The sequence below is a fragment of the Cupressus sempervirens genome, chromosome 2 (genome assembly GCF_028749045.1).
Source record: "Cupressus sempervirens isolate cs-2001-9-10 chromosome 2, ASM2874904v1, whole genome shotgun sequence".
NCBI classification, from domain to species: Eukaryota; Viridiplantae; Streptophyta; class Pinopsida; order Cupressales; family Cupressaceae; genus Cupressus; species Cupressus sempervirens.
In genome coordinates this window covers 725,761,463-725,787,544 of record NC_143119.1, presented here as the reverse complement: position 1 = coordinate 725,787,544, position 26,082 = coordinate 725,761,463, and the positions used below count along the sequence as shown (strand labels likewise).

Genomic DNA, 26,082 nt, shown 5'->3' with positions numbered 1-26,082 from the left:
AGTGAGTGCATTAGTATAATATGAATTTTAACTTTGGTAATTAATACTTAATGTACAAAAATGTTTTATGTATATATAAACATAGTCACACATTTAGCATCATTAAAGTAATAGATTTATCAATCCTAAAACTCAAACATACATGATATTTAAAAAGTCAGATTACATGTAAGCTACAACATGACTTTGTTAGTGTTTACCTTTTTCCAATGCCTAGTGTGTGGGAGTAGGAAATGCACCTTGAATTTGCATCTGGTGTAGGATTAGGCTCATCTCAGGAGACTGCTTGTACTTTAGTTGGGTGCATACCAGGTGTGGTTGAAATTTAGCTGCATTCATGCGCTGATAATGCTGCTATTCAATAAAGGAGAGAATGCAGGGAGATTACATGATTGGAACTTTTCCGATGGATTGAAGATTTGAGCTTTGTAGCAATAGTTTGACTTAAGATTATTGAACAGAGGGATCAAATTGATCAGATTTCCTTGTTATTCTTTCAGAGCTTTTCCAGAATCCAGGACACTGTCTTGATTTACACATTTAGAAAGTAATTTAAAGCTGTTAGATTCTATTTGTTTTGTGGAAATATTGCTCAATTTTAAAAAAAAGAGCTTAAAGCCATCTTATATATATATGATTTCCAGGAAGTGAATTGCATGGCAGAGAGACTTAGAATCAGGTCAGGAAAGAAGCCATCTTACAATGAAGCAGATGAAATGGAAGATGATGCAGATTGGAAAGAACAAGAAGGAACAGGACATGATACAAATCAGCCCGCAAAAATAATTAGATCAGATGCTGTAATCATTTTAAAATGTAATTTCTGTTTAAATTAATGCACTTTATTAGTATTTATATCTCTGATATGCATTGTTTGTCTTTTTGCAGAGTGATGATTCTTGCTATGCCTGTGGAGGCAGTGGAAAGCTTCTCTGCTGTGATACATGCACTGCTGTATACCATCTTAAGTGTTTGACTCCACCTCTGAAACTTGTGCCTCGTGGAAGTTGGAGCTGTCCTCAGTGTGTAAGTTTCCAATCTTCACTACTCTCTCTCTCTCTCTCTCTCTCTCTCGATACAGACAAGAAATCGGTTGACATTGGACTAATGTTGACACTTATTTTTGTAAATTTAACAGGTCAATCCCCTTCACGAACTTGATAAAATATTAGATTTTCAAATGAGACCGGTAAATGATAGCAATGACGAAGGGGAGTCTTCAACCAAAAAATTAGTGAGGCAATATTTAGTGAAGTGGAAGTCAATGTCTTATCTTCACTGCTCATGGTAAATGGCACAATCATTGATTTATACTCTCTCCTAAATTTAAAATTCGCATGTGCATGCTCAGTAGAGGAAGTCTATTACATATTTGTTACAAAAAGATACGTACATATAATTTCTGGCTTTATGTGGTTGCTCTTTCCATTCTGTTTATTTGTGATTCTCATTTTGTGTTATGCTAACATTATCACTTGTCCCTCTGCTTGGGTCAACCTTAATTTTTGTGTTGTTGTGGGATGAGGATAAGACCTCTCTTATGTTTCTGACTTTTAATTTGTTACGATAAAATATTCAAAGTTATTAACAATCATGCATTGGACTTGGCCATCTACAGGATTCCCTATGAGGATTTTGAGAAATCTTTCAAGGAAATCCCACGCATCAAGACAAGGATCAGTAATTTTCATCGGCAAATGGATTCTATGAAAATCTCAGATGATGATTGGATTCCAATTCGGCCTGAGTGGACAACTGTGGATAGAATCATTAGTAGCAGGTGATTCCTGTCTTTTTGCATATTGGAATGCTATTATAAAAGCTCAGAGCAAACAAAGGTGAACGGTTGGGATTTTTGTTAACTATACTTTACTTTCAGAGGTTAATATTTTGAGTACTTGATTATTTTCAATCGGATGAGCTGTTGATATTAGATATTGTCTTTTCTAATGTTCTCTAAGCAAATGCGATTCTTTAATTTTCTGTAATTGTTTCAACCATGAAATATGCTAAACCTCATGTGAAATTTTATATAATCTATATATGCTTGTAATATATTATGTTTGCATTCTGTCAAAGTTTATAAGTGGGTTTGCATGGCATGTTTTCTTACTCTTGGTGTTATGGTACATGTTTTGTAATAATAAACAGTTTTTTGTGAGGCTTTATTTTTGTGGTAGAATTTTCTAAACAAATGTTTTAAGATGGTCATCTATCGAATTCATAGTATCTTAGATGCATATAAAATTTGGGCACCTTGTTATTGTCTGTTAACTAATCTTGGAGTTAACATTAAATGTTTTTCTCAGAATGACTGGTGAGTTACGGGAATATTTGGTCAAATGGAAAGAGCTTCAATACGACGAATGTACATGGGAAGTTGAGGAAGATATATCTGCTTTTCGTGCTGAAATTGAAAGGTTCAATTCGATAAAGGCTAGAGGACAATTGCAAATGACTCGAAAGCGGAAGGGTTCAGTTTTTGATGGAAAAGAAGCCAAGCGTCGTCGAAGAGATTTTGAACAGTATGATCAAACTCCAAGTTTCCTCACGGGAGGTATTTGAAGGATATATACTGTAAGTGTTGATTTTTTGAAATTTTGTGTTGTGCATATTTTTTATTGGAAATATATATTGGCAGGTACGTTGCACCCATATCAGCTTGAGGGATTAAATTTTCTACGGTTTGCATGGCTCAAGGAGACTCATGTTATTCTTGCAGATGAAATGGGACTTGGTAAATTTTTGTGAAGTAATTCCCTTAATCTGATTGCAAATTGCACATGGGATAAGTTTCTATCAATTGCTGAAATGATTCGGTGATGGCAGGCAAAACTATACAGAGCATCGCATTTTTAGCATCTCTCATTGAAGAGGATGTAACTCTTCCTCATTTGGTTGTGGCACCTCTTTCTACATTGCGAAATTGGGAGCGTGAATTTTCCACCTGGGCTCCACAGATGAATGTTGTATGTTGTATATCTAGATTCTACCTTGTTAATTCTTTAGCTATTTTATATTTCACAAACACAGTGTGGCTTGTTCTTGTACAGGTGTTATAATTTTACATTGACAGATATTAACTTCTGCAGGTGATGTATGTGGGGAATGCTCCAGCTCGTGCTCAGATAAGACAGTATGAGTTTTATCATTTGAAGAAAGGCAAACTGTCAAAGAAGCACAAGGGAAGAAAAAAGCCAGCTTCCACTTCAAATCAATCTAAACAAGAGAGAATAAAATTTAACGTTCTTTTGACATCATATGAAATGATAAACTGTGATACTGCAGTCTTAAAACAAATCAAATGGGAATGCATGGTAATTATTTATTTCCTATAATTGTGGCTTTTTAATTTGTCGATTTCAGTTTTATTAATTTTTTTCTGTAATAAATGTTTCCTCGTAATGTTAATTTATTTGATCTTGGGCGCATAGTCTTTGTCAAGAAAATATATGCTTTCTTAAGAGTGGGTTTTAAAGACAATTTGAATTGCAGATAGTTGATGAAGGTCACAGGCTTAAGAACAAAGATTCCAAGCTTTTCCAGACATTGACACAGTATTCTGCAAAGCATAGGGTTTTGTTAACAGGCACACCACTTCAGGTTGGCAGAGTTTTTTATCTTTTTAAACTATGAGATGGCCTTGAAATGTCCTATAAATAAAGGTTTGGGTATGGAATATCTACTAGACCAGGGGACATTTTGAAATTTTAACCAAATTTGGACTGCTTAAACACTATATTTGGTATTGAACTTCAGAAATTTAATAATGGAATTGATAAATGAACAAATTTGAAAGCATAGTAATTGATGAAGTTTGGGATGTCATTTTGCTGTTTCAGAAGTTTCTCAATCTGGAGTAAGTTATCATTTTATTAAATTATTTCTTTTAGTGATTTTATCTGCATCAAGCAGATGATGAGATTCTCTCCTACAGTAGCAAGCCTGATGAAAAAATTCTGTTTAATAGTACGGCCTACTGTTTACATCAGAACCTTGTGATTGCTTCTTGTCTTTCGTCCTGGTTTTTAACTGCTGTTACTACTGGTAGTTATTTCGAAAGAACATTTAGCAAGGTGTTCTTTACAACTATGCAAGGAATGATCGAACAGCTGAATGCAAATAATAGCAATAGAATGGCATGTTTACATGATTGCACAACTTGGAATTGATTCATCTAAATTCGAGTATATGTTTTGTGACTTGTCACAGAGGAACAACCTTTTATGACAACTTTTGAAAATTATGATTGAACGTTTTTAGAATAAATGCAACACAATTATTCAAACTCAGTATATTTGGTGCTCAACCATAAAAAAAATGCATCTATGTACCTCTTATGTTGCCATTAGGCTTTAACACATTGTTTTCCACTGCCAAAGTCACACCCATTATAAAAGTCATCTGAGATGTCCTTGGAAGCTTAAATTTGAAATGCATTAATACTTTATTTGTCAACTGTTTCACTCTCTGATTTTTATCAATATTTCTTGCTGGCATCTTTTCATTTGGCAATTCCTGTTTTTCGTGATTTTTTATCTGGACTCTCGAATTATGTTCATTAATTGATGTGTGTTAGATGCGACCTTTTGTTGGTATCTGCTGATTGTGTTACACTGTTTCACATTGCATCTATTTGTGAGCACTAAATCTTGTATCATTTTACTTTTATTTTTGTCTTTTTCTTGATCAGTGGTTTCTCAATTTCAGTAAAATGGACTAAGTATGCAAGTTCTAGCATGCCATATACTCCATTTGCCAATGTAATAGGCTCTCTTTAGTTCACCTAGTGTCTTAGAGTATTCATCTAGATGTAACATAACCCTTTTCAGTTATATTCAATTTATGAGTCAGATGCACTGCTGGAATTAGACTGATTGTCTCCGATAATTTTAACTTTGAGTTTGTCCAGGTTGTCCTGCTCTTCCAATTTTTATTGCTATGGTTTTTGAGCTCCCACTAATCAATGAATTTTACTTATTCTGTGGATGCCCCTACCATTACAGATACCACACCTAACTTTTCTAATCTTGATTTAGCAGGAGACATATGGGCACAATCCTTTCTTAGTTTTGCTAATTTTTAATCTGGAATATGTGATATTTAATGGTGGTCTTTCCAACTTTGGTATACTTTTTCAGGATGAATATTTGCCCCATATGAGCCACAATTAATCAAAGATTTTGGAACATAACATTCCAACAGCAGTGTGTCTGGGCATTCTGTTGGGTGTTATTATTATGAAGTAATTGGTAAATATTTGCTTGATATCAACGATGTTCAAGAGATCAATATATACAAAAGAATGAATGATATTTCCTTAGGAAACAATTATAATGATAAAAACATCTTATTCTAGATACAAGAAACTAAATATTAGAAGCATTCTAATATTTACAGGAGATTACAATAGATAACCATTAAATAATAAATAATGATAATAGCAACTATCTATTATTGTAATGCCCTCCCCAAATGGCTAATCTATCCACAACACTAAACTATCCTCTGAATTGGACAAACTTATCTAGACAAAGAGGCTTGGTGAGAACGTCTGCAGTCTAATACGCTGTAGGAATCCACTACAAGTCAGTTGTCCCGTCTTCAACCAGCTGCCGTATGTAGTGACAGTGAACATCCACATGCTTGGTTCTTTCTTGGGAGATTGGATTTCGAGCTAACTTGATAACACCTTGGTTATCAACAAACAAATCCCTAAGCATCTGATGAAGCCAAACAACTTCATAACCTGCCTTAATTGTCCCTTTATATTCAGCCTCTATAGAGGAGAGAGAAACTGCCTACTGCTTCTTATTGGTTCATGTGATGACATTGGAACCCAAACGGAATACATATCCAAGATTTTCTTTTTCATCATCAACAAAACCTGCTTAGTCTGAATTTATGAATCCAATGAGTTTAGGATTAGAACTCCAAGAGTAAAGAAGTCCATAATCAGTAGTACACTTCACATAACAAAGCACACGCTTTGTTGGCATCCAATGATCAGTCTTAGGAGCTGTCATAAAACGTGAGATGTAGCTAACTGCGAAGCTGATATCAGGTCTAGTAGCAGAGAGGTAGATGAGGCTACCTACTAGTTGCTTGTATGTAGTATCATAAACTGGAAGAGGATCAGACTTGATTGATAACATCAAACCTTTCTCCATGGGTGTAGATGTAGGCTTGCAATCTTGCATACAAAACTTGTCTAACAGAGCCCTGGCATATTTGGATTGAGAACTGACTATACTAGTAGATTGTTGCCAAACCTCAACATCTAGGCAATATTGCATGAGCCCAAGGTCAGTCATATCAAAATACTGGCATAAACTCTGTTTGATTCCCTGAAATCAAAGATGCCGAACTTCAAGTGATGATTAAATCATCCACATAAATGACCAAAAGGATGATGTCACTGTCAGTAGTGTTGATATACAAATTTGAGTATGAAGAACTCCTCTCGAAGCCTTAATCATTTGAGGTACTTATCAATTTTTATGTACCATGACCTAGGGGCTTACTTCAAATCATAGAGAGCTTTCACCAGTCTAAGAACCTAGTGTTCTTTGCTAGCAACCTTGAAACGAGGAGGTTGCGTCATGTTGACCTCTTCTTGTAGGTCACCATTCAGGAAAGCACTCTTGACACCCATCTCATGGACCTTCCAACCAAATTGTGTTGCCATTTCTATGTCTAATTTGATTTGGTCATCTTTGCAGTAGGAGCAAAGGTCTCCAAATAATTAATGCCCTGATGCTGAGAAAAGCCCTTTGCAACTAAATGAGCTTTGTGCTTATCCAAAGTACCATCAGACTTGTATTTGATTTTGTAAACCCATTTGTAGCCAATGGGTTTTTTCCTTGGTGGAAGATCAAGAAGGACCCAGGGGTTTTTCTTTATAGTAGGCGTTGCTGTTCAAATGTCGTAGCCTGTTCCCACTCCAAAATTCCTTTAGCCTCGGAATATGTTTTGAGGTTCAAACATGTTGTGAGAAAAGTTAACTGTAGGTTTGCTCTTTTTTCGAGCAGTGCTCTTGTCAACGAGCTCATCATCTCGAAGATCAACAAGTGTCTTAGCCCACCACTTGGGCCAGAGAGGAGAAGTCCAACATCCTCAAATACACTATGAGTGCTGGCCACGAAGCAAAGTTAATTGTAGGTTTGCTCCGAGTAGTTCTCCCATCAACAAGCTCATCATCTCGAAGATCAGCAAGTGTCTTAGCCCACCACTTAGGCCGGAGAGGAGAATGTCCAACAATAGAATTAGGAGATGCTCTATGATCAGGTTCCTCATCAGAAGAATCCGGATCAAATTTAGGTGAAGCATCTGCATATCTAGGTGATCCCAAAGGAGAAGTCGAAGGTGTCTGTACAAGAATCACTGGTATAATTGGAGTTGCAGGAGCTGCTGGAGTTCTCCCATCAGGGGAACCTAATGGAGCCAAACTCCCAAATCATTAGCCTTCATAGGTTGGTCTGCCGGATCAGGAATAGGAGAAACATGCATGAATGGTCCTTGTTGCTCATCAAAGACTACATCACAACTGTACAGGAGACGAGATGTCTCAGTGTCTATCAAGTGACAAGCATTGTGAAGACTGCTATATCCATCAAGCATGAATTTCCGACTCTTGGCATCCAACTTGGTGCATGTCACATCAGGGATCCAAACAAAAGCAAGAGAGCCAAAAACCTTTAGCTTACTGATTTTGGCAATTTTCGGAACTTAGCTACAGTTGCTTAGCGGTCTTTTGTCAACACACTTAGGCATTAGTGGTATGGGCACTTAAATGTGCACGATCTCTCTCATCTTGCTTGGGAAGAACTTGTCCTTGGATTGCCAGAGATTCAGATACAGCAGCCTGGAGTTTGTGATGCATGTTAGGATGGGAAGCAACATTGCACACCTTTCACTAGTGGCGATTCATGGTGATTAAATCTTTGATTGCTTGCCAATGTCAAGTTGGTTCATGTTGCTAATTTCTCAATGCACGAAAAACAAAAAACAAAGAAGAGGCAATAACACAAAATTTGGAACACGAATCCCAATGCAGAAAACTGAGGTAGATGCATGTAACAATTTCAAAAAATTAGTTGATCGTTACAAATTTCGAGACAAATTTAGAAAAACATGCCAAAAATCTGTCAAGAATTTGAAATCAAAATATTTTTTTGACTTAAACTAATGGGTGAAAACTCTAGTGGAAGTTACAGAAACCCTAGATGACCATGAATAAATGAAAAATATTTGTGCAAAGTCAAAACATGAGCCGAAGGAGATAAGATAGTCCCATTTGCAAACAAAAAAATCGTAATGCCCCATTGACGACAGAGAAATCGACCAAAATTGGGTCATCAATAGAAAACAATAAGTTGCATACAAAAGTATAGGTTGTAGAGGACATAGCAAAAATGATTGTTGTCGCTCCAAAAAAAATAGCACTGAGCAAGGAAAAAGCCTTCGAGTTGAAGAGAGAAGGCATTGTTTGCGGAGCGAGAGCCCTTTGAAACAAAAATACAACAACAAAAATGGATGCAAGTTCCAATGATTGAGCCGTTGTTCTAGGGTCTTCCAAAGAAAGCACGTTTTTAAAAACATGAGAATGGCTTTGATCAAGGAAAAGATGCCCATGCAGCAAAAGAGAAAACACAATTTTTTTTTTTTTTTCGAGTGAGAAAACTTGACCTCTACAAAAAAGTGACTGTTGAAAATGGCCCAGGAAATGTGTTTCCAAAATCTTTAAAATTTTTCAAAAATTGAAATTCTTAATCTTCAAAGATCTTATACCAATTATTGAAAAGTAATTGGTAAAATATTTGTTGTAGTAAGAGATGATTAGAAGGATCACTGTAAAGAAATATATTTTTTCTATTAAATGAGTCTATTTGTTGGTAAATATTTGTTGTATTAAATGAGTCTGAAAATCCATGAGGAAGTGTTTTATATCAAAATTGATTCTTCAATATATATAGATTACAAATGCATCATCATTTGGAGCCGGAGAGTGGCTACAATAGCTAGATGGCTAAAAATGCATCATCATGTGGAGCTGGATAGTGGATGCAATAGCTAGCTGGATAACTGATAAGTAGGAGATATTTCCAGAGCAAGTCAAATTGTTATTTTGCTCTCAGGATTTCACTGTGTAGTTTTTGAGTTGAACTCATTGACCCATGTTTAAAGGGCTTTCTAATGAATGGTTCATAAGGCACAACACTTGGTGAAGGTTTTGCGAATGGGGTCAATGAGTTTGACTCAAAAATTACACAGTCAAATTTTGATAGCAATGTCACAATTGACTTGCTGTGGAAGTATTTCCTACTTATCAATTGACGAGCTTAAGGAGCTTTCTAATGAATGGTTCATAAGGCACAACACTTGGCAAAGGTTTTGCAAATGCGGTTGTATGCAGAGTGAGTTTAACGATGGAGGAAATTCTGTAGTTAAGCATGCTCAAGCTGGAGTAGCATTGGGATGGGTGACCTCCCAGGAAGTCCTGGTGCTTCACCTTTGTGAGCATCACCTAGATCCAACGAGTGCTAAGTGTTCCATTTATTCTCACAAGAGATGGATTTGTGTGAATCACTACTCATGAAACACGGGTCAATGAGTTTGACTTAAAAACTATATAGTTAAATCCTGATAGCAATATTACAACTAACTGATAACTGTTATAAATCAATGGCAATTAGATTTGAAAATTGTTATCATAAATTTCACTTCTAGGCAAGTAAAAAATGCAACAAGTTGAAGTCGTGCTGGTATGTTGAGTCAGTTTTGTTTTTTCAGCATCATGAAACAGTTAACGGTGAGCCTAAGGTAGTGATGTATGCACTGTGTGCACTGAAGGTAGAAAGTCTAGGCCGAAGAAGTAAACGGTTAGGGGCTGTAATTGGAATGACACCTATACATTTTGGCATTTTGGCCATTCAACATGTTTGGTGATTTTTTTGACAGTTCATCATGGTTTTCTTTTTGCAAATTTAAATGGTTAGAAAAAAGGAAAATGAATGTCCGCTTCATATTTTCATGATGGATTAGTTGAGTAGTCACCAAAAAGTCCTCGTGAGGTTACACTAGAGAATTGTTCCTGCAGACTCGTGAGGTAAACCTGCAAGTATTCATCTCAAAATAAATTTCATGAGTACTTGCAGGGTTGCAAAACTTGGCTGATTGATGATACTCCAGATACACTTCTGTAGGAATTGTGGATGTTCATCTCTTGAAGATTGTGCCAGTTAGGCAGCTGCAGTTTCAACAAGGAGAGGTGAAGAGGTGATGAGCATTATCTTCACCCAAATAAAATATGAACTGTAAACTAGGGATAGTTGTATACATAATATCTGAAATAGCACTATATGCACAGAAAATACAACCTTGAAGAGTTGCAGGATGCACATGGCAGAGATGATCAACTACTTGTTTAAATTATCATCATAATATTCTGAAGAATAAGATATCAACAAGGAACAAAACTTAGAAATATACTATATAGACATTTCAGACATCATTTCCCAACTTTAGTGGACCATCGTACATTTTTGTCAACTTCATTCATTTGTATGGTTTCTTTAGACAAAAAAATGTATACTATATATACTTTTTAGTTGCTTTCTCGCAGAGAATGAGAGATAGCCAACTCGAGGGTGATGTGAGCATAATCTACCCAATACTTTGTTCTTTAATAACTGATGAGCACATTCCAGGCAGTCAACTATGTAGATTTTTCCATTTGTGTCAACATTTTCCCTTTTTTTAGATTATCTTATATACATATCAAATATTCACCATCTGTCTGTGTGCCACTTACATTTTAGTGTTTTTTGTGGCTTTCAGAATAACTTGGATGAGCTTTTCATGCTTATGCACTTTCTGGATGCTGGGAAGGTTAGTGAATACTTGATTTTCCATGACTGGATGCTCTTATTAGGAACAATGATCTTTTACACTATCCTACATTAAACTATTCTCATCCAACCTTGACATTTTTGCAGTTTGGCAGTTTGGAAGAATTTCAACAGGAATTTAAAGATATTAGTCAGGAAGAACAAGTTGGGAGATTGCATAAGATGTTAGCACCACATCTTCTTCGAAGTATGTTGAATATCTGTATCTTGTTTTACATTTCTCTATCTCTTGAACACATTTCATTGCATTCCAATAAAATATTTTTTTATGAAGCAAGCATCATTTATTTGCAGAGGGAATTAATGTGTCCTTTTAAAGTAATTAATACACATATTTTAATTTTTTAAAAAGAGAGCTTTGCTAATAGTAGTTAAATGTTATTTGTTACTAGCCTGAAAATGAATTAAAATGTTAATTCATTTTTTATAGTAGAGTCAGGTTGACAAAGTAAAATTCTTGTAGAGAAACATCCCATGTGAATATTTGCCTTATGAATTCCGTGATCTATCAGTAAGTAATGAAAGTACCCATTGCAAGCAGACTGTTTCTAGTTATGTGTATCGAATATTAGTTTTGTTGTGAAAACAATTTTTTACGTAATGCTGTAATGTCCCTTTCTTCTCAGTGCTCACACGAGCAGAGTGATTACCCTATTTTCCACATCCCACGAGGCTAATTAGATGACAAATGGATGCTTTGCTGGTCATTTCATTAATTTTGATGGAGAAATAAAGAAAACAGAATATTGTTTTATGTGGTTTAATATTATTATACTTCATGTTATAAAATGACACTATGAAAGTAAAGTGACTTTATATGGAGAGATAAAATTTAAAGTGAGTTTTAATCCCAAATTGAGGAGTGGAGGTTCGCCCAACATTTAAGAAAGGGAAGCCTGTCCTCTTCTATTGTCATGTTATGTGATTACTTGTTATTCAATATTTCTTCATAGTTGCTGGTGCAACTGTGACAACTATTTGTAAGGATGAAACCCCTTGGGAATACAAAGAACGGATAGAAACCCAATCTTTATTGTGAGGCAGATTCATTCCGAGTTCACTGCTACACTTTTAGCAGAAGTTTAGGTTCCAATGACAGGAGTTTGTTGCAAATTGAAGCCGTCATAAGGTTATGTAGACGTGAAGTTATCTTTCAGCTGACCCAAATAGTGGTAGGCGGACCATGTGAAGCTCCTATCACATTCTACAGCAAGGAGAAGAAGTGTCCTTGAATTCCTCAGCATGTGAGTATGAGTTGATGGATTCCAGATCACTATCGTAGGAAATAAAACTTTTCATAAATAACCAACTTAACAGAAAGAAACTGTTTTCCATTTAACATGAACATGATAACTTCCAAAATTTGTTTAACCAACTTCAGTATAGAAGATAATAGTACACTCACTCTCTCTCTCTCTCTCTCTCTCTCTCTCTCTCTCTCTCTCTCAGTCACAGGGTTTGCCGAATTTCAGCCATGGAGTTCAAAATTCAGCAAACTCCAAATCAGGTCTAAAAATTTCATTAAAATTTACCCTTTATTTGTATGAGCAGAGAGCATAGTTTATTTTTAATAAATTTATTTTAAAAACATTTTTCTCAGAGATTTTTCTGTTTGACCGGAGTGAGTATGTTCAGCAGCAAGTGTTTTTTAAACTGCCCCAGTGTGAAATGACATGAATGTATTCTTCTGGAGCCATTCACGATGAGGACTTTTAAATGTTTTCCAATGTCAAAAAGTGGCAAATGACAAAACACACTCCAGCAGGCTGAATCCTTTGGAAATGAAATTAGTGACATGGACATAAGGTCATGGATTAAAGAAACAACGCACAACTTCTATGCTTTTGTGTTGGTTTAAGGTCGACTCCCCTTTAATAGATATAATTTTGAACTTTTGCTTTTATTTTAATTTTTAGTTAAATTAATATTTATGTTATAAACCATGTATATTCGTTATTTAATTTGTTTTTATTTAATAAATATATCTATAAGTTAATATTTTAATTAATTATTTTTTTAATATTCAGTATATAAAATTTAAGATACTTAGTATTTATATATTGATAATATTTGAATAAAATTTTAAAATATTCTAAAATAAATACATTTTAAATTTTCGTAAGGCATTTAAATTGAATACAATATTATGTATATTTACAAAAAATTAAATCTAGTTATGATGGATTTAATAACAATTTGTTTTTAAATTGTTTATCCTACCCGAATTTCATTGTTGTCGAACACGAATTCGAATTCGAATTCGAACCTTGTGATATATATGTTTATAAACACACACAACTTCACATTACAAGGAATTAACTACTGTTTAACTCCTGTTACTGTTTAATTTGAAAAGAACGTAGTTTAATAACTGAAATAACTTACAATACATGGTATGAAAGAACTTGTGAGGGTGGAAGTGTCTGACCCTTGTTCCTTTTTCTGCTATTGGTCCTGATTGTCATCCAAGACAGGAAGAGTATCATCAGAGGTTTTACCTCCTAAACATTGACCTTTTGGTCTCGACCTTTTATTCTCTCGCAGCTTCCTTTTAAAAGAGGTCTGACACTACATGAGAGGTGTAGAAATGGGATCTTCTCTTATTGCCATTCAAGTCTTGGTGTTTAGAATCCACAACCGTCTTAGTCGGTTATGTCCTATAGATTCCCATGCCTATAAGAATGACCTTGGTCATTAGACATGCACTTCTAGTTCAAGTGACTGATGGTTAGTATACCATTGCATAGCATCACCGTGGCCAAGGTTTACATGTGCAAGCATTGTACTTCATGCTTTCAATATTACCACCATATTCATATGATGAGTCCAAGAGACTCTTTTGGTCTTCCCCAACCTTAATAGGACTTGTTATCCAACATGGCATATATAGTGTTCATTGGCATAAGGAAAATATACACTTTTATTAATCCACGGGGATGTCCCGTTTCTGCCTTCACCTTATTTGCTTTTGATTAAGGAGTAGGAGCTTAGTAAGCTTTTTAGTAATTGCCGCTAACCAGGAATCTCCATCTGATTACTTCCTATCACAGGCTTACAACCTGTGAAATTTACCCTTTCAAGGATTCCATTGACATTGCAACAATTATGTTTAATGGTAATCTATTGCTAGCATAATTAAATTGGAATAAATGTAAGTATGGCTAATTTCATCTTTTAAGAATGATTTACTGATGATATCAATTCAGTAGAAATGCAGATTAACTGAACAGATTTTCTCTATGATGCTTTCGGCATTCAGGTAACTTAGATTTTGCTTATATTTTCTTAAAGTTCCCACTAACAGCAGATTGAGATGAATTGGTCTTGACGGTAAGGTCTTATTTCTTTTAATAATTAGCTATTGAAATCATTCCTTTTACCCTGTATTCATATCCTTTTATTGATTCTGTATTGGTAACAATAAGCATTAATATCAATATGCATCTATGATGATTTCTGAGTGCCATTCGATATTGGCTGGTCAGAACTATATTTGATTGCTTTGTTAATTACAATGATATTCTTAGCAGCAAGATGATCCTCTATATATATTATAAACATGAATCTATATTCTTTTGGGATGTACACTTTTGCAATCACAATAATTTTACAACAGTAGTTGAAGATCAACTTATTCAAGAAAGATTTGCCCGACTTAAATTGATTAAAGTGAAATTAGAAAAGACTTCAATTACCGAGTTGAGACTCATACAACTCAAAACAATGGAGACACAGATCGATAAAGTAAGTCCATTAGCAGCTCGTTTCTATAAACGCTATTGATTGCCTACATGATGCACTTAGTAGCTTGGTACACCAAAATTACCAAATGATGAAACTTAAGATGCAATGCAATCTCGGTAATCCCTGTCTCCTGATGCAAAAAGTGTTTTCGGTAATGAAGATAAAAAACAATAAAAGACAAACACCTGAGTTACCTTCCTTGTCATAATACTTTTGCATATGATGATAGATATTACCTTCAAATATATCAATAAATGTCCAAATGTTATAAATATATCCAAACTCACACACAATTATATATATATATATATATATATATATATATATATATATATATATATATATCGTTTAATGCATGCATCCTCAGTTTACTTAGTGCTAATATTTACGTTCATGTATTTAGATGTTCAAACTCATTGTAGATATGTGACATAATACTTTACTGTTTTATGACTATATATATGTAGTTATTATGAATTTGTCTATATGCACATGAAATTTGGCATACAATGCACACAACATACATACATACATACATATAACAGGGAGAGGGATAAGGTTGTACCATTAAATTGATACAGGAATATCTCAATGAAACGTTCTTATTTACAAGGAATTATCAATTCTTTAATCAGATAAGATAGTGAAATGAGATCCAAAACCCACCATCACCATAGCAGAATAATGCTAACAAAACCGTAACTCATTGACCTGGTGATCAAGATACTTAGCTATAGTTTCTTGATTGGATGGCAATTCCAACCTTCCATGCGTCTGCACTCTCCTTCCCCCCCCCCCCCACCCCCATGACACTCTCCCTCCTTTCTCCTGCATCTGGTGACATAAGACAAAATTAAACATAACTCCTGCATCTGCTGACATAAGACAAAATTAGCCATACTTACATTTATTTCAAAATAACATTTAATTAACATAATCATCTAGTTAATTACATTAGTATCCAACACTATTCATCGTTGAATTTTAATTTCCGTATTCATCATTATTTAATAAACCTCATAATTAAATCAATAACTTAATTATTTCCACAAAGTTCATAATTTAATCAATAACTTACTTATTTCCACAAAGCTCATAAATTAAATCAATTAACTTCATTATTTCCGTAATCCTCATAAGTAAATCAATAACTTCATACTTCTGTGCAATAGTCACTACAGTTATTTGAAAAGTCTTCAAGGAAGGTATGCAATGCCTTTTTGGCCCATGGGGGAACATGCTTAATATATTCTGCCCTCCTTTTTCTGGTCATTTTATTTCCATGGTTTGATCCTAAAATTATAGTTCAGTTGGATGTAATTCGTTATGCCAATCCATCTGTATTTCATAATCTTTGCAGTAGACTTCTAATTCCTTTCTAGTATAAGCTGATGAAATAATTATCTTTGCTATTCAGAGCATTTAGATTGAAGACATTGGAATATAAAATTTTGTTTGTTTCTTAAGAAGAATCTCTTCCTTCACAAATGTTGACAAATTCTTTCATAGTTATCGCTAGGGAGGCTTTCTTGTGGCTTGCGTTTCTTTGTAACTAGCCTTTATAAGGGTGACTTGTCCCGAGTTGCTTGCCAATCCTGTTTGTATATCAGAGTAGTTTCCTTTCTATCAACTGGAGAATTAGCAATTATAAAAGCAGATTGTTCTCTGTATTGAACAAGTTTACCTATTTTTTGATTTTATTGTAAAATCTAATGAAGCTCTCCCATGTCAGATTTACATCGAATGCATTTAGCAGTGTTGCCACATCAATGGATCCTAGCCTGGTCATTCACAAGCTCTTATCGACTGCTTAGTTAAATTTCTTAAAACTGCACCTAGCATAGTGTCCATTCACTTATGTGGTTGAAGGCTGTAGGCTAGCATGAGCTAATGTTAATTTCACCATGGAATATTGGCTTTATGTACAATAGCTCTTATGCATATGCATTTCTATATCATGTGTCCATCTTCACTTGGGACTCTGAAATACTGGGATCAATCACAATAGTTTTGCTTAGAATTTTGAAATTTCTTGTGATATTAGCAATCACAAACATACTTCCAGGTGCAAAGAACGGTTTATTTAAATTCATCTTGCTTTTATTGTATCTATTTTGAAAGCGTATTCCAAAAATATTTCTCTATAATTTGTGACTACAGTTGAATCATGTAACTTCAGTTTACAACTTATTTCTGGTCTTTGTATCCGCTTCTTGTAATCAAGCTTATTGCCTTTCATGCTTCTTGCATTATTGCTCCACAGTTTTACAGTTCGAATACCCTCAGAAGGTTGAGATGATAATTCCATTTTCTTGAATTCCCAATCAGTGAGTAATGTCACTTTCCTCTGTTTTTCTCTTTGAAAATAATGTTGAACTTAGTATCCATGAGCTTATGCTATAACATGAAAAAGAAGGTTATTTTGCTGGATTCAATGAACAGTAAACATTCAAATACATTCATGTTACATGCCCTATAGTTTTGGTTAATTATGTGCCTATGTTTGGTGTACATGATGCATATGCCTATTGTTACGAGTCTCACCACATCTTCTGACAACTTGTTTACATGTTTGACCATTCTCAATGAAAACTGTATGTCAAGTTTATCAGTATGGGATCTTGCTACTGTCACCACATTGTAGTGAATTCCCTCCAATGGTTGTGTTTCCCTTCCAAAGTCTATCGTTGATCTTTTCTTCAAATTGTTCTTGTCTAGCACATTGGCATTGATGTGTATGCTTCTTTAGAGTGGATAAATTCACTGGCATCAGCACTAATTGTTTGTATCACATGGACCCTTTTTGTGCAAACATCTTCCTGATTTGCTATAAATACAACACATAGTGTGCTTGTCTCAACAAATGCCTACTATTTTTAATTTAGTTACAGTATGACATATCATTTAACTATTAAAGACATATAAAGATTCGGAATTTATATGTTCAAAGGTAAATTGATGCATAGTAAGTGAAGTCAAACCCATTTGGTACTTTGATGGTCTCTCAAGGGGACTGGAGAACCCTAACAAAGCTTTAGATACCCTAGAGTTTAACCACGAGTTCATATTGTCTTTGAATTCATACACCCTATGAATAAACTTTTTACTGACATATGACATTATTTATTTGGATTGCAATTTCAATCTTACCGAGTGTCTTCTTTATTGACTGTTATGTACGTATCTGTATGACCTATTGTTTTGTGCTTTAGTTTTGGCATTCTATCCTATTTCTTTGGAGTATCTCAATTGCTTTACTAATAATGCTGTCATCAGTAGACTGCATTGTACAATCTCTTCGAACAAGATTTTGAAAGTTGAGACGTACCGATGAAATCAGTAAACTAGATTGTCTGTGGAACCTGCAAGTAATTATTATAAAACTGATATTTTTGGCAGGAGTAAAGAAAGATGTGATGAAAGAGTTACCACCCAAAAAGGAACTCATTCTACGTGTTGAATTGAGCTCTATGCAGAAAGAATATTATAAGGCCATTCTTACTCGTAACTTTCATGTACTTTCCCGCCGTGGTGGTCCACAGGTCGGTGCCACATGTTCTTAAGTTTTCAATGGTTTGTGTAGGATGAGTTTGTCATGATCTAATATGATTTTATGATTTAGATTTCCCTCAATAATGTAGTAATGGAACTTCGGAAGGTTTGTGCACATCCTTACATGTTAGAAGGAGCAGAGCCAGTAATTAACAATGCACATGAAGCTTACAGGTCTTTTTTTGATTATATTCCTGTTTTCTGAATTGTTTCTCTTAGCATCAGAGAAGTGCAAGGTTTCTAACGGTGGAAACTGTCACTGCTTGTGGATTGTCATTTAGGGTTCTTAATTTTTCCTATTGTGTTGCAGGCAGTTGTTGGAGGCTTCTGGTAAACTATATTTATTAGACAAAATGATGGTTAAACTCAAAGAACAAGGGCATAGAGTACTAATTTATTCACAATTTCAGCACATGCTAGACATATTAGAAGATTATCTCAGTTATAAGGTATTTATTTGAGTCTCTTATGCTTAATGCTTTTCTCAAGGAGATTTTATGCTATTATTATTATTCAGTGGTCTTGTAATTGTGATATTTGGAGTTAACAGTTGCCATTTTTTCTAATGTCATTATATTTGATTGAAGAAATGGAGCTATGAACGAATTGATGGATCTGTAAGTGGGGTGGAGAGACAAATAAGAATTGACCGGTTTAATGCACCCAATTCTGCAAGATTCTGTTTTATTCTTTCAACACGAGCTGGTGGACTGGGGATTAACCTAGCAACTGCAGATACTGTAATAATTTATGACAGGTAATGTATTTATTATATATGGATAGTGGGAGTCATTTGATTTTTTCAATAATAGTAGGCTTCTTAGTTTATTAATGTATTTCACATTGTTCAAACTATATGCAGTGATTGGAATCCACATGCGGACTTGCAAGCAATGGCTAGGGCTCACCGCTTGGGACAAACAAACAAGGTATATACTGATTTTTCCTTGTACTGACAAGTATTGAGCTCTATCTACCTCTTCAAACCAGAGTTACCGGAAACTCCTCTGTCCCTCCTTGGGCGTACGTATCCCCGTATCCAATTTGGAAACGTATCCAATACTGCTCGGATACACATTGAATATTGTACCCATGTCTGCCTAATAAACTTGATTTTCCAACTGTACCAAATGCTATGGGATTTTTTTTTTTTTTAAAGATTTGGTGTAGATCTTCCCTTTAATGTTAAAAAAAAATATATTAAAGCAAATTAAAAAAAAAAAAAAATAGTATTAAAAAAAGCCTCCACTGGACGAGAAAGACAAATAAAATGTTTTTTTCTATTTCAGCAACCTGTTTTTGGGTTATCTTCTAATGCAACTCTACTGTGTTTACAAATTGTAAAGCGTTGAATTAACTTATAAATATTTATGTCGCATTTATGTGTCAATATTACTTTTGAAGTAATGAAAATCTCCTACAATAACTTCGAAAACTATGTTAAATATATGTATATGTATTATTTATTAATGTTGTGTCCAGCCATATCCATATTGGGTGTCTAAATAAATGGCCGTATCCATACCCAATACAGTTTCTGTATTTGTATTCGTATCCGTATCCGTGCAACTTTGCTTCAAACTTATACTCTTTTTTTTATTAGAGACTCAAAAATGAATTTGGATGATCACACTTGACAGGTGATGATTTTTAGGCTTGTTAATAGAGGAACCATTGATGAGCGAATGATGCAGCTAACAAAGAAGAAAATGATTCTTGAGCACCTTGTGGTTGGACGGTTGAAAACCCAAGTTCTTAATCAGGTATTTAGAAGCAAAGCAAATACACATTTATTATGAATGTCTATTTTTATGGCATTAATGCGATTGCATACATTTTTTAACCATGGCATGTTTACAATCAAGTTGAAGTAGCCTTCTTACAAGCAATCTGATTTTCATATTCCTAATAGCCAACTCCTTTTTTAGGAAGAGCTGGATGATATCTTACGTTATGGAGCAAAAGAATTGTTTGCTGATGAAAATGACGAGTCTGGGAAGGCCAGGCAAATTCATTATGATGATGCAGCTATAGACAGGTAGATTGTATGGCATTCACATCTAACCATGAATCGTGCAATTTGATTTACTGCTCAATACCATTCTTTCTGATTTTTGGGTTATGTGTTTTTTTGAAAGATTGCTTGACCGGTCACTAGTTGTTGGTGAGGAGACAGTGGCAGATGAAGAAGAAGAGAATGGTTTTCTAAAGGCTTTTAAGGTAATCAGTTCTAGCCCTGGAGTATCTGTGATGCTGTCATTTCCCCTTATTTTTGTTTCTTGCACGTGAGACGTGGTCGTTTCTACATTTTACACTAACATATAGGATTATGTTGTACTCTTCTTTCCTTTTTTTGGCTTATAAACCTCTATTTTGGTTTTTCAATTTCAACTTGTAAAGCCATATTGATTTACCTATAGGTAGCCATAGGAATGATAAATATAATAGATGGAGGATTGTAATGTCTTTTAAGTTTCAACCATACATTATCTTATAAAGAATTCGAGTAATTTCAAGATCTTCTGTTCTATAATGGGGTCTCATCATAACCGTTTGTTGCTTATTTGGAACTTCTATTTTGGTCGTTTTAGCATAGAAGTCTGATAATTAAGTCTTACAGTGACATTAATAGATGTCGACATTAGTGATAGAACTAATTGATGGGGAATTGGATGTCAATCAATTAAATAAATTTTTGGTTAAGCATTTGAGCAGCTTCACTGTCTTCTATATTTAAATGGGATCCAACATAAATACAAATTAGGTATTTTAAGAAGCACTTGATGGTTATATTGTATTTCTGAGTCTTGAATTCAGCGCTAGCTGAATGAGGGTGTTCAACTTGGGACTTGGCACTCGCAAATTTTTTTTTTTTGGTGCGAACTCAGCAAAGTGAAAGACCCGAGAAATTTAGAGATTTTTAAGGATTTACACTTGTTTCATGCATTCTTTATTAATTAACTCTTAAGGACTGAATAACATCATCAAATAGAAGCTAATTTTGATCATACAGGCAAGTTTACATTGATCACATAATTATAAACACAAATTGTAGGTGAAGGAAATAGCACACTTGGATCAATAAATGTTGTCAAATATATACTTAACTCATGGAATATGAAATCCATGACATTAAATGTTCTAAACAAATTTTAAAAAATAACTACAAGTTTAAGCAATAGAGGGGTCTACATCCCTCTGTCAAAGGCATCTAGGTTAGGTCTTGGAAGATGCAATAGCCATAATCTCTGCGTATGGCTCCATGCCACCCTCATCAACATAACCCATGCCTATGTATGCTTGTGCCCTATCCTTCTGTACCATTCTACAACTTCGGCCTCTCTATCCCCCTTGACAATCCACTCAAGGTCTTTGTCACTAAAGACGTGTATTGTAGCCTAAATGATCGATTTAGATTTTGGATTGTTCTCTTCTAGCACAATTGAAAACCTGTTTGTGTCTTAGATGAAAGTTGTAATGAACATATACTATGTAACAAACGGATTTTCATAACAAAATAAAGGCAAACTAGAAAGAGTTTTCCTCAACTAATTATTGAACAATTAATAATGAATTCCTTTTCATGAGACATTAACTGCTTTTAACTACCAACGATTAACTGAAATAACAAGGCTCAACTAAAATAACTATAACATTGATCAACTGAAATCGCTGTAACAATGATCAACTATAATAACTATAATAACAATTTATATACATACATGTAAAGTAAATGCATAACATGAAAAAGAAAGAAGAAACATACATGTAACGTAAATGCATAACATGAAAAAGAAAGAAGAACATACAAGAAATATTCGGTGAGTCATTGTTTGCTTGTGCAAGCCTCTACTTTCAGTAAGAGGAGAAGCATTGACTTAGGCTTAACCTCCCAACCTCGGACCATATTTATCCCTACGCAATTTATTGAATAGAAAGACCCTCCCTACCCCGGGATCAGGCTTGGGATACTTTTAATCCAGCCACTGAGCATTCCGATGTTTAGAATGTCTGCACAGTTATGGACGAACATGTCTGAATAACTGGCTGTACTGACATCAAGTGATCATAGATGGCAAACATGCCTTAAAATGACCTTGGCCAAGGTTTTTTGATGGGTACAATGATCCGATCGCCACCGCTCGATTTGACAATAGGTGAACAATAATATGAACGAGCATGAGCTATTAAATTAATTTAGGTTTATTGTGTTATGTTTGACTTCTATTTTCATGTCATTGCAGATTCCATCCCACCTCTTCACCTTTTCCATGGCTATACACCGGTGGTCCTAGGTGTTCGAATCTTAGAGCAATCGGCTCTGTCCTATTGATCCTCATAAGAATATCATATGTTACCAGGTTATCACGTGTGATTTGAGAAAAGTAGCTATAAGCATTGCAGAATAATATCATTTAATTTTGACTTTCAATGCCATAAATAAAATATGAAATCATATCATGGATACTTGGCCTTTATTAATCTTAACCAGTGATATTATAAACAAGGATGATTTGCTTCATAATCTGGATTTGTATCTAACTGCTATAATAATCAGATTGCAGTAATAACTGTTATAAAATATATTGCAATACTTGGGATTTGGATCCACATAACATGGTAGAAATCTGGAATAAGATGAAGTCTTGCTGGGTGCTAATAATCAGCTTCTCCATGGAATGAATCTTTAGTCGTGGTTTTCAATGTAAATCACAACCACGTTTTCAGCGAAAATCAATGAAAAAGGCATTTGTTGCAAGGAAAATGCATTAGAAATCGGGTGGTATATAGCAGGGATATCATGAAAAAAAGTTGTAGAAGTATTTGGTTGATTTGTGAAGAAGGAATCGGGTGATATATTTTGTGTTCATGGTCTCTCTTGACTTCATAATATATGAAGTATTCGAAGTCTCTTTGGCTTCCAAAAAGCTGTATCATAAAAAGAAGAGACTTGGCTCTTGGACGCCAAATAAATATACCAAGTGTTCATTCGGTTCTTAGCAAGAAAAATGAATAAATATGGAAAAAGATTTGAAGGTTATAAATCGAGAATAATTATAATTTATATCTATCTACTTGCACGTAGATATACTTATGAGGTGGCATCATATTATTTATAAAAATAATATTATGGTGTCACTTTATTCTTATATCTATGTGTACGTACATAGGTATACATTATAATGATGTGGTGGAAAGATCAATCAAAAACCTTTTGAGGTATGTATTATTTTTAATTAAATTAATTTATGTTTTAAAATGTTATTTAATAGCTCATGTGGGTCCATCAATTGTATCTTGAAGTTCAACTCGCTAGGTCCTTACCAAGGCAATTTGTCCTTACCAAGGCAATTTATGGTCATACCTGTCAACCTGATAATTGGACTAAGCTGCTATCCCATTCCGTTGATCCCGTTTAGCAATGCTTCCCCCCTTCATCTTCTCCTGCAATCACCTGTGCAATATTTCCATGATAATAACAAGTTACATAATAATTTCATAATAACATTTGATATGGATAAAGAATTCAATTATTAACCATAATTCCAAAATCAAACAATTGCTAAACATCACATGACAAATAATGGATAATGACCATCTTCATTAAACAATTAACATAATGAATACAACGGATATATTTAACTACCTTCTTCACATGATATTGAAGAAAATCTATTTAATCTAACGGCTATAAATAAATTTAAAATTAGGTCAAAATTTGGGATGTAACATACTAGATCATATAACCTCTCCACTGACAATTATTGCGCCAAAAGAATTGTTTGCTGATGAAAATGACTGAGTCTGGGAAGGTAAGGCAAATTCATTATGATGTTGCAGCTATAGACAGGTAGATTGTATGGCATTCACATCTAACCATGAATCGTGCAATTTGATTTATTGCTCAATACCATTCTTTCTGATTTTTGGGTTATGTGTTTTTCTGTGAAAGATTGCTTGACCGGTCATTACTTGTTGGTGAGGAGGCAGTGATAGATGAAGCACTTTCAACTCGAAGCATTGGGCTAGCTCGATATGTTGGCAATGCTTTGAAGGTTTGGTATTTTAGCACCAAACATTTATCATCTATCCAAGATGAGAAAAAGAAAAATATTCAATGTCATTTCCAATTTTAAGTTTCAAGTTTCAACATTTAATAATAATATAAGTAGAGGAAAATTTTAATTACATTTCTAAACTTAAATTATGGCCATAAATATATTTTATCCTAGCTGCAATGTTGGCTAACTATCTTTGCACATGTGATGAGAAAATGGCTCTTCTTGTGCATTAGTAATGGTGTCTACCTTTTGGACTATATGGCTGGTAGCACTAGTTGACATCTGCTCTATCACTGCCCATTTAGAACCATCCACCTTGAAGTCAGAGCGGTATAGGATTGCCTGATCTAGGAAAGAAGTGGTTACATTGAGGGGTTTGTCTTGCCGGAGGTACCATCTTTCAATGATCTATGAGAACGTAGCCTCAACTCTCTCATAGATGGTTCTTATCGCCTCCTTGGCCCTATCCATGCTCTCATATATGTATCCCATTACATGCTTCTCTCCGTCAACAACTTATAGGAGAACTGCTAAGGGCTTGGTGAACTGCAAATATTGCAATGTAACATGGGGATGCACACTCGGCCCCAGACCCACCCAAGCCGAGTGCAGTGATGTCCCCCAGACATGTACTTGGTGCACTCAAGCACCCCCATTGTTGCCCAAGTGTTGTCGCTCCACAACCGCACCCATCGCCGCACCGCTTGGGTACTTGGGTGCTTCATCCACTCTATTAAGAGGAATAAACTTACCTCTAATTGGGTGCTTGCGTGCTTGGGTGCTACGTTCACTCCGTTAAGAGAAACATACTTATCTCTAAGAGAGGGGATAAGCTTGTTGCACATAGTGTCTTGCATATTGTAGATCGCAAGAGACACATGTACAAAGAGAGCCTAGCAACATGCTGGGCTGTAGAGCTAGAGGACCTGTCTCATTTTGATGAGGATGAGGTTGCATAATAAAGAGATGTAGGGTTGGTTGATGTTCCTTTTGCAGAAGTTGACCATGAGCTAGTACTTCTAGTGATGGGTACTTTGGCTTGGGGGATGATTAGGGGCTTCCCATCACTACATTTTATCATTTTGACACGATTCTGTACTCATTTTAATATTGACATTATTCCAATCATTCATTGTGCTACTCATTATAATCATCTTTATCATTATGATGTAATTAATATTTGATATAGCTATTTGTTGATAATTTGGATTTCTATTTGAATCTCGATATATGAATGTTACTGTCGGGTATGTAGTATGTACTATGTTACTATGTTGAATGTTCAATGGTTCTAGTTCGTGTTGCAATTTCACTATGCACAAGTATTTCAATTTGTTATGTTATATTGAAACACCATTTCATAGCTAACATTTCATGTACTTTATGTATAGTATGCAGCATCCCTCCCCCCTCTCCCTCCCTCCCAAACCCCCAACCTCCCTGTTGTCCCCAAACTGAGGCCCTTTTTTCCCATCCCAAAAACTCATCCCGACGTCCCCCCTCTCCAGTGTCATACTGAAATATTGTGAAATGTTAAGTCTGAATAGGAATAAGAAAGTAAAAGAAAAATTAATATAAATTAAAACATGATGTATAACTAGAATCACATTTTACCTTCACAAGTTTTCCAAAAGCCTTGTTCATAAGAAATGCAATTTATCACATCAATACATGTAGTAGTCTTGGCATAGGATAAGGAAGTCAACTACTTATCGACAAACATGCACCTCAAAGCTACTTTTTATTGAATCAAGGATTGCAATGTGAGGAAATTAGTAACAAAACTCTTCCAGGATGAGCTGGCTCCCTTAGCC

General features: G+C 34.8%; 1 protein-coding gene across 1 annotated transcript in view; it reads left to right on the top strand.

Annotated features, from left to right (window-relative positions):
• PKL (chromatin remodeling factor CHD3 (PICKLE)) overlaps positions 1-26,082 on the top strand; it is a 132,262-nt gene that overhangs the window by 36,036 nt on the left and 70,144 nt on the right. Inside the window, exons 2-20 of the mRNA XM_089815178.1 lie at positions 645-800; positions 889-1,026; positions 1,139-1,287; positions 1,619-1,780; positions 2,310-2,557; positions 2,642-2,737; positions 2,830-2,969; positions 3,093-3,317; positions 3,496-3,603; positions 10,840-10,890; positions 10,998-11,097; positions 18,054-18,196; positions 18,277-18,380; positions 18,517-18,655; positions 18,794-18,963; positions 19,069-19,135; positions 19,847-19,969; positions 20,135-20,244; positions 20,345-20,426. Of these exons, the coding sequence (XP_089671304.1) occupies positions 645-800; positions 889-1,026; positions 1,139-1,287; positions 1,619-1,780; positions 2,310-2,557; positions 2,642-2,737; positions 2,830-2,969; positions 3,093-3,317; positions 3,496-3,603; positions 10,840-10,890; positions 10,998-11,097; positions 18,054-18,196; positions 18,277-18,380; positions 18,517-18,655; positions 18,794-18,963; positions 19,069-19,135; positions 19,847-19,969; positions 20,135-20,244; positions 20,345-20,426 (2,511 nt within the window). The remainder of the gene's footprint in view (positions 1-644; positions 801-888; positions 1,027-1,138; positions 1,288-1,618; positions 1,781-2,309; positions 2,558-2,641; positions 2,738-2,829; positions 2,970-3,092; positions 3,318-3,495; positions 3,604-10,839; positions 10,891-10,997; positions 11,098-18,053; positions 18,197-18,276; positions 18,381-18,516; positions 18,656-18,793; positions 18,964-19,068; positions 19,136-19,846; positions 19,970-20,134; positions 20,245-20,344; positions 20,427-26,082) is intronic.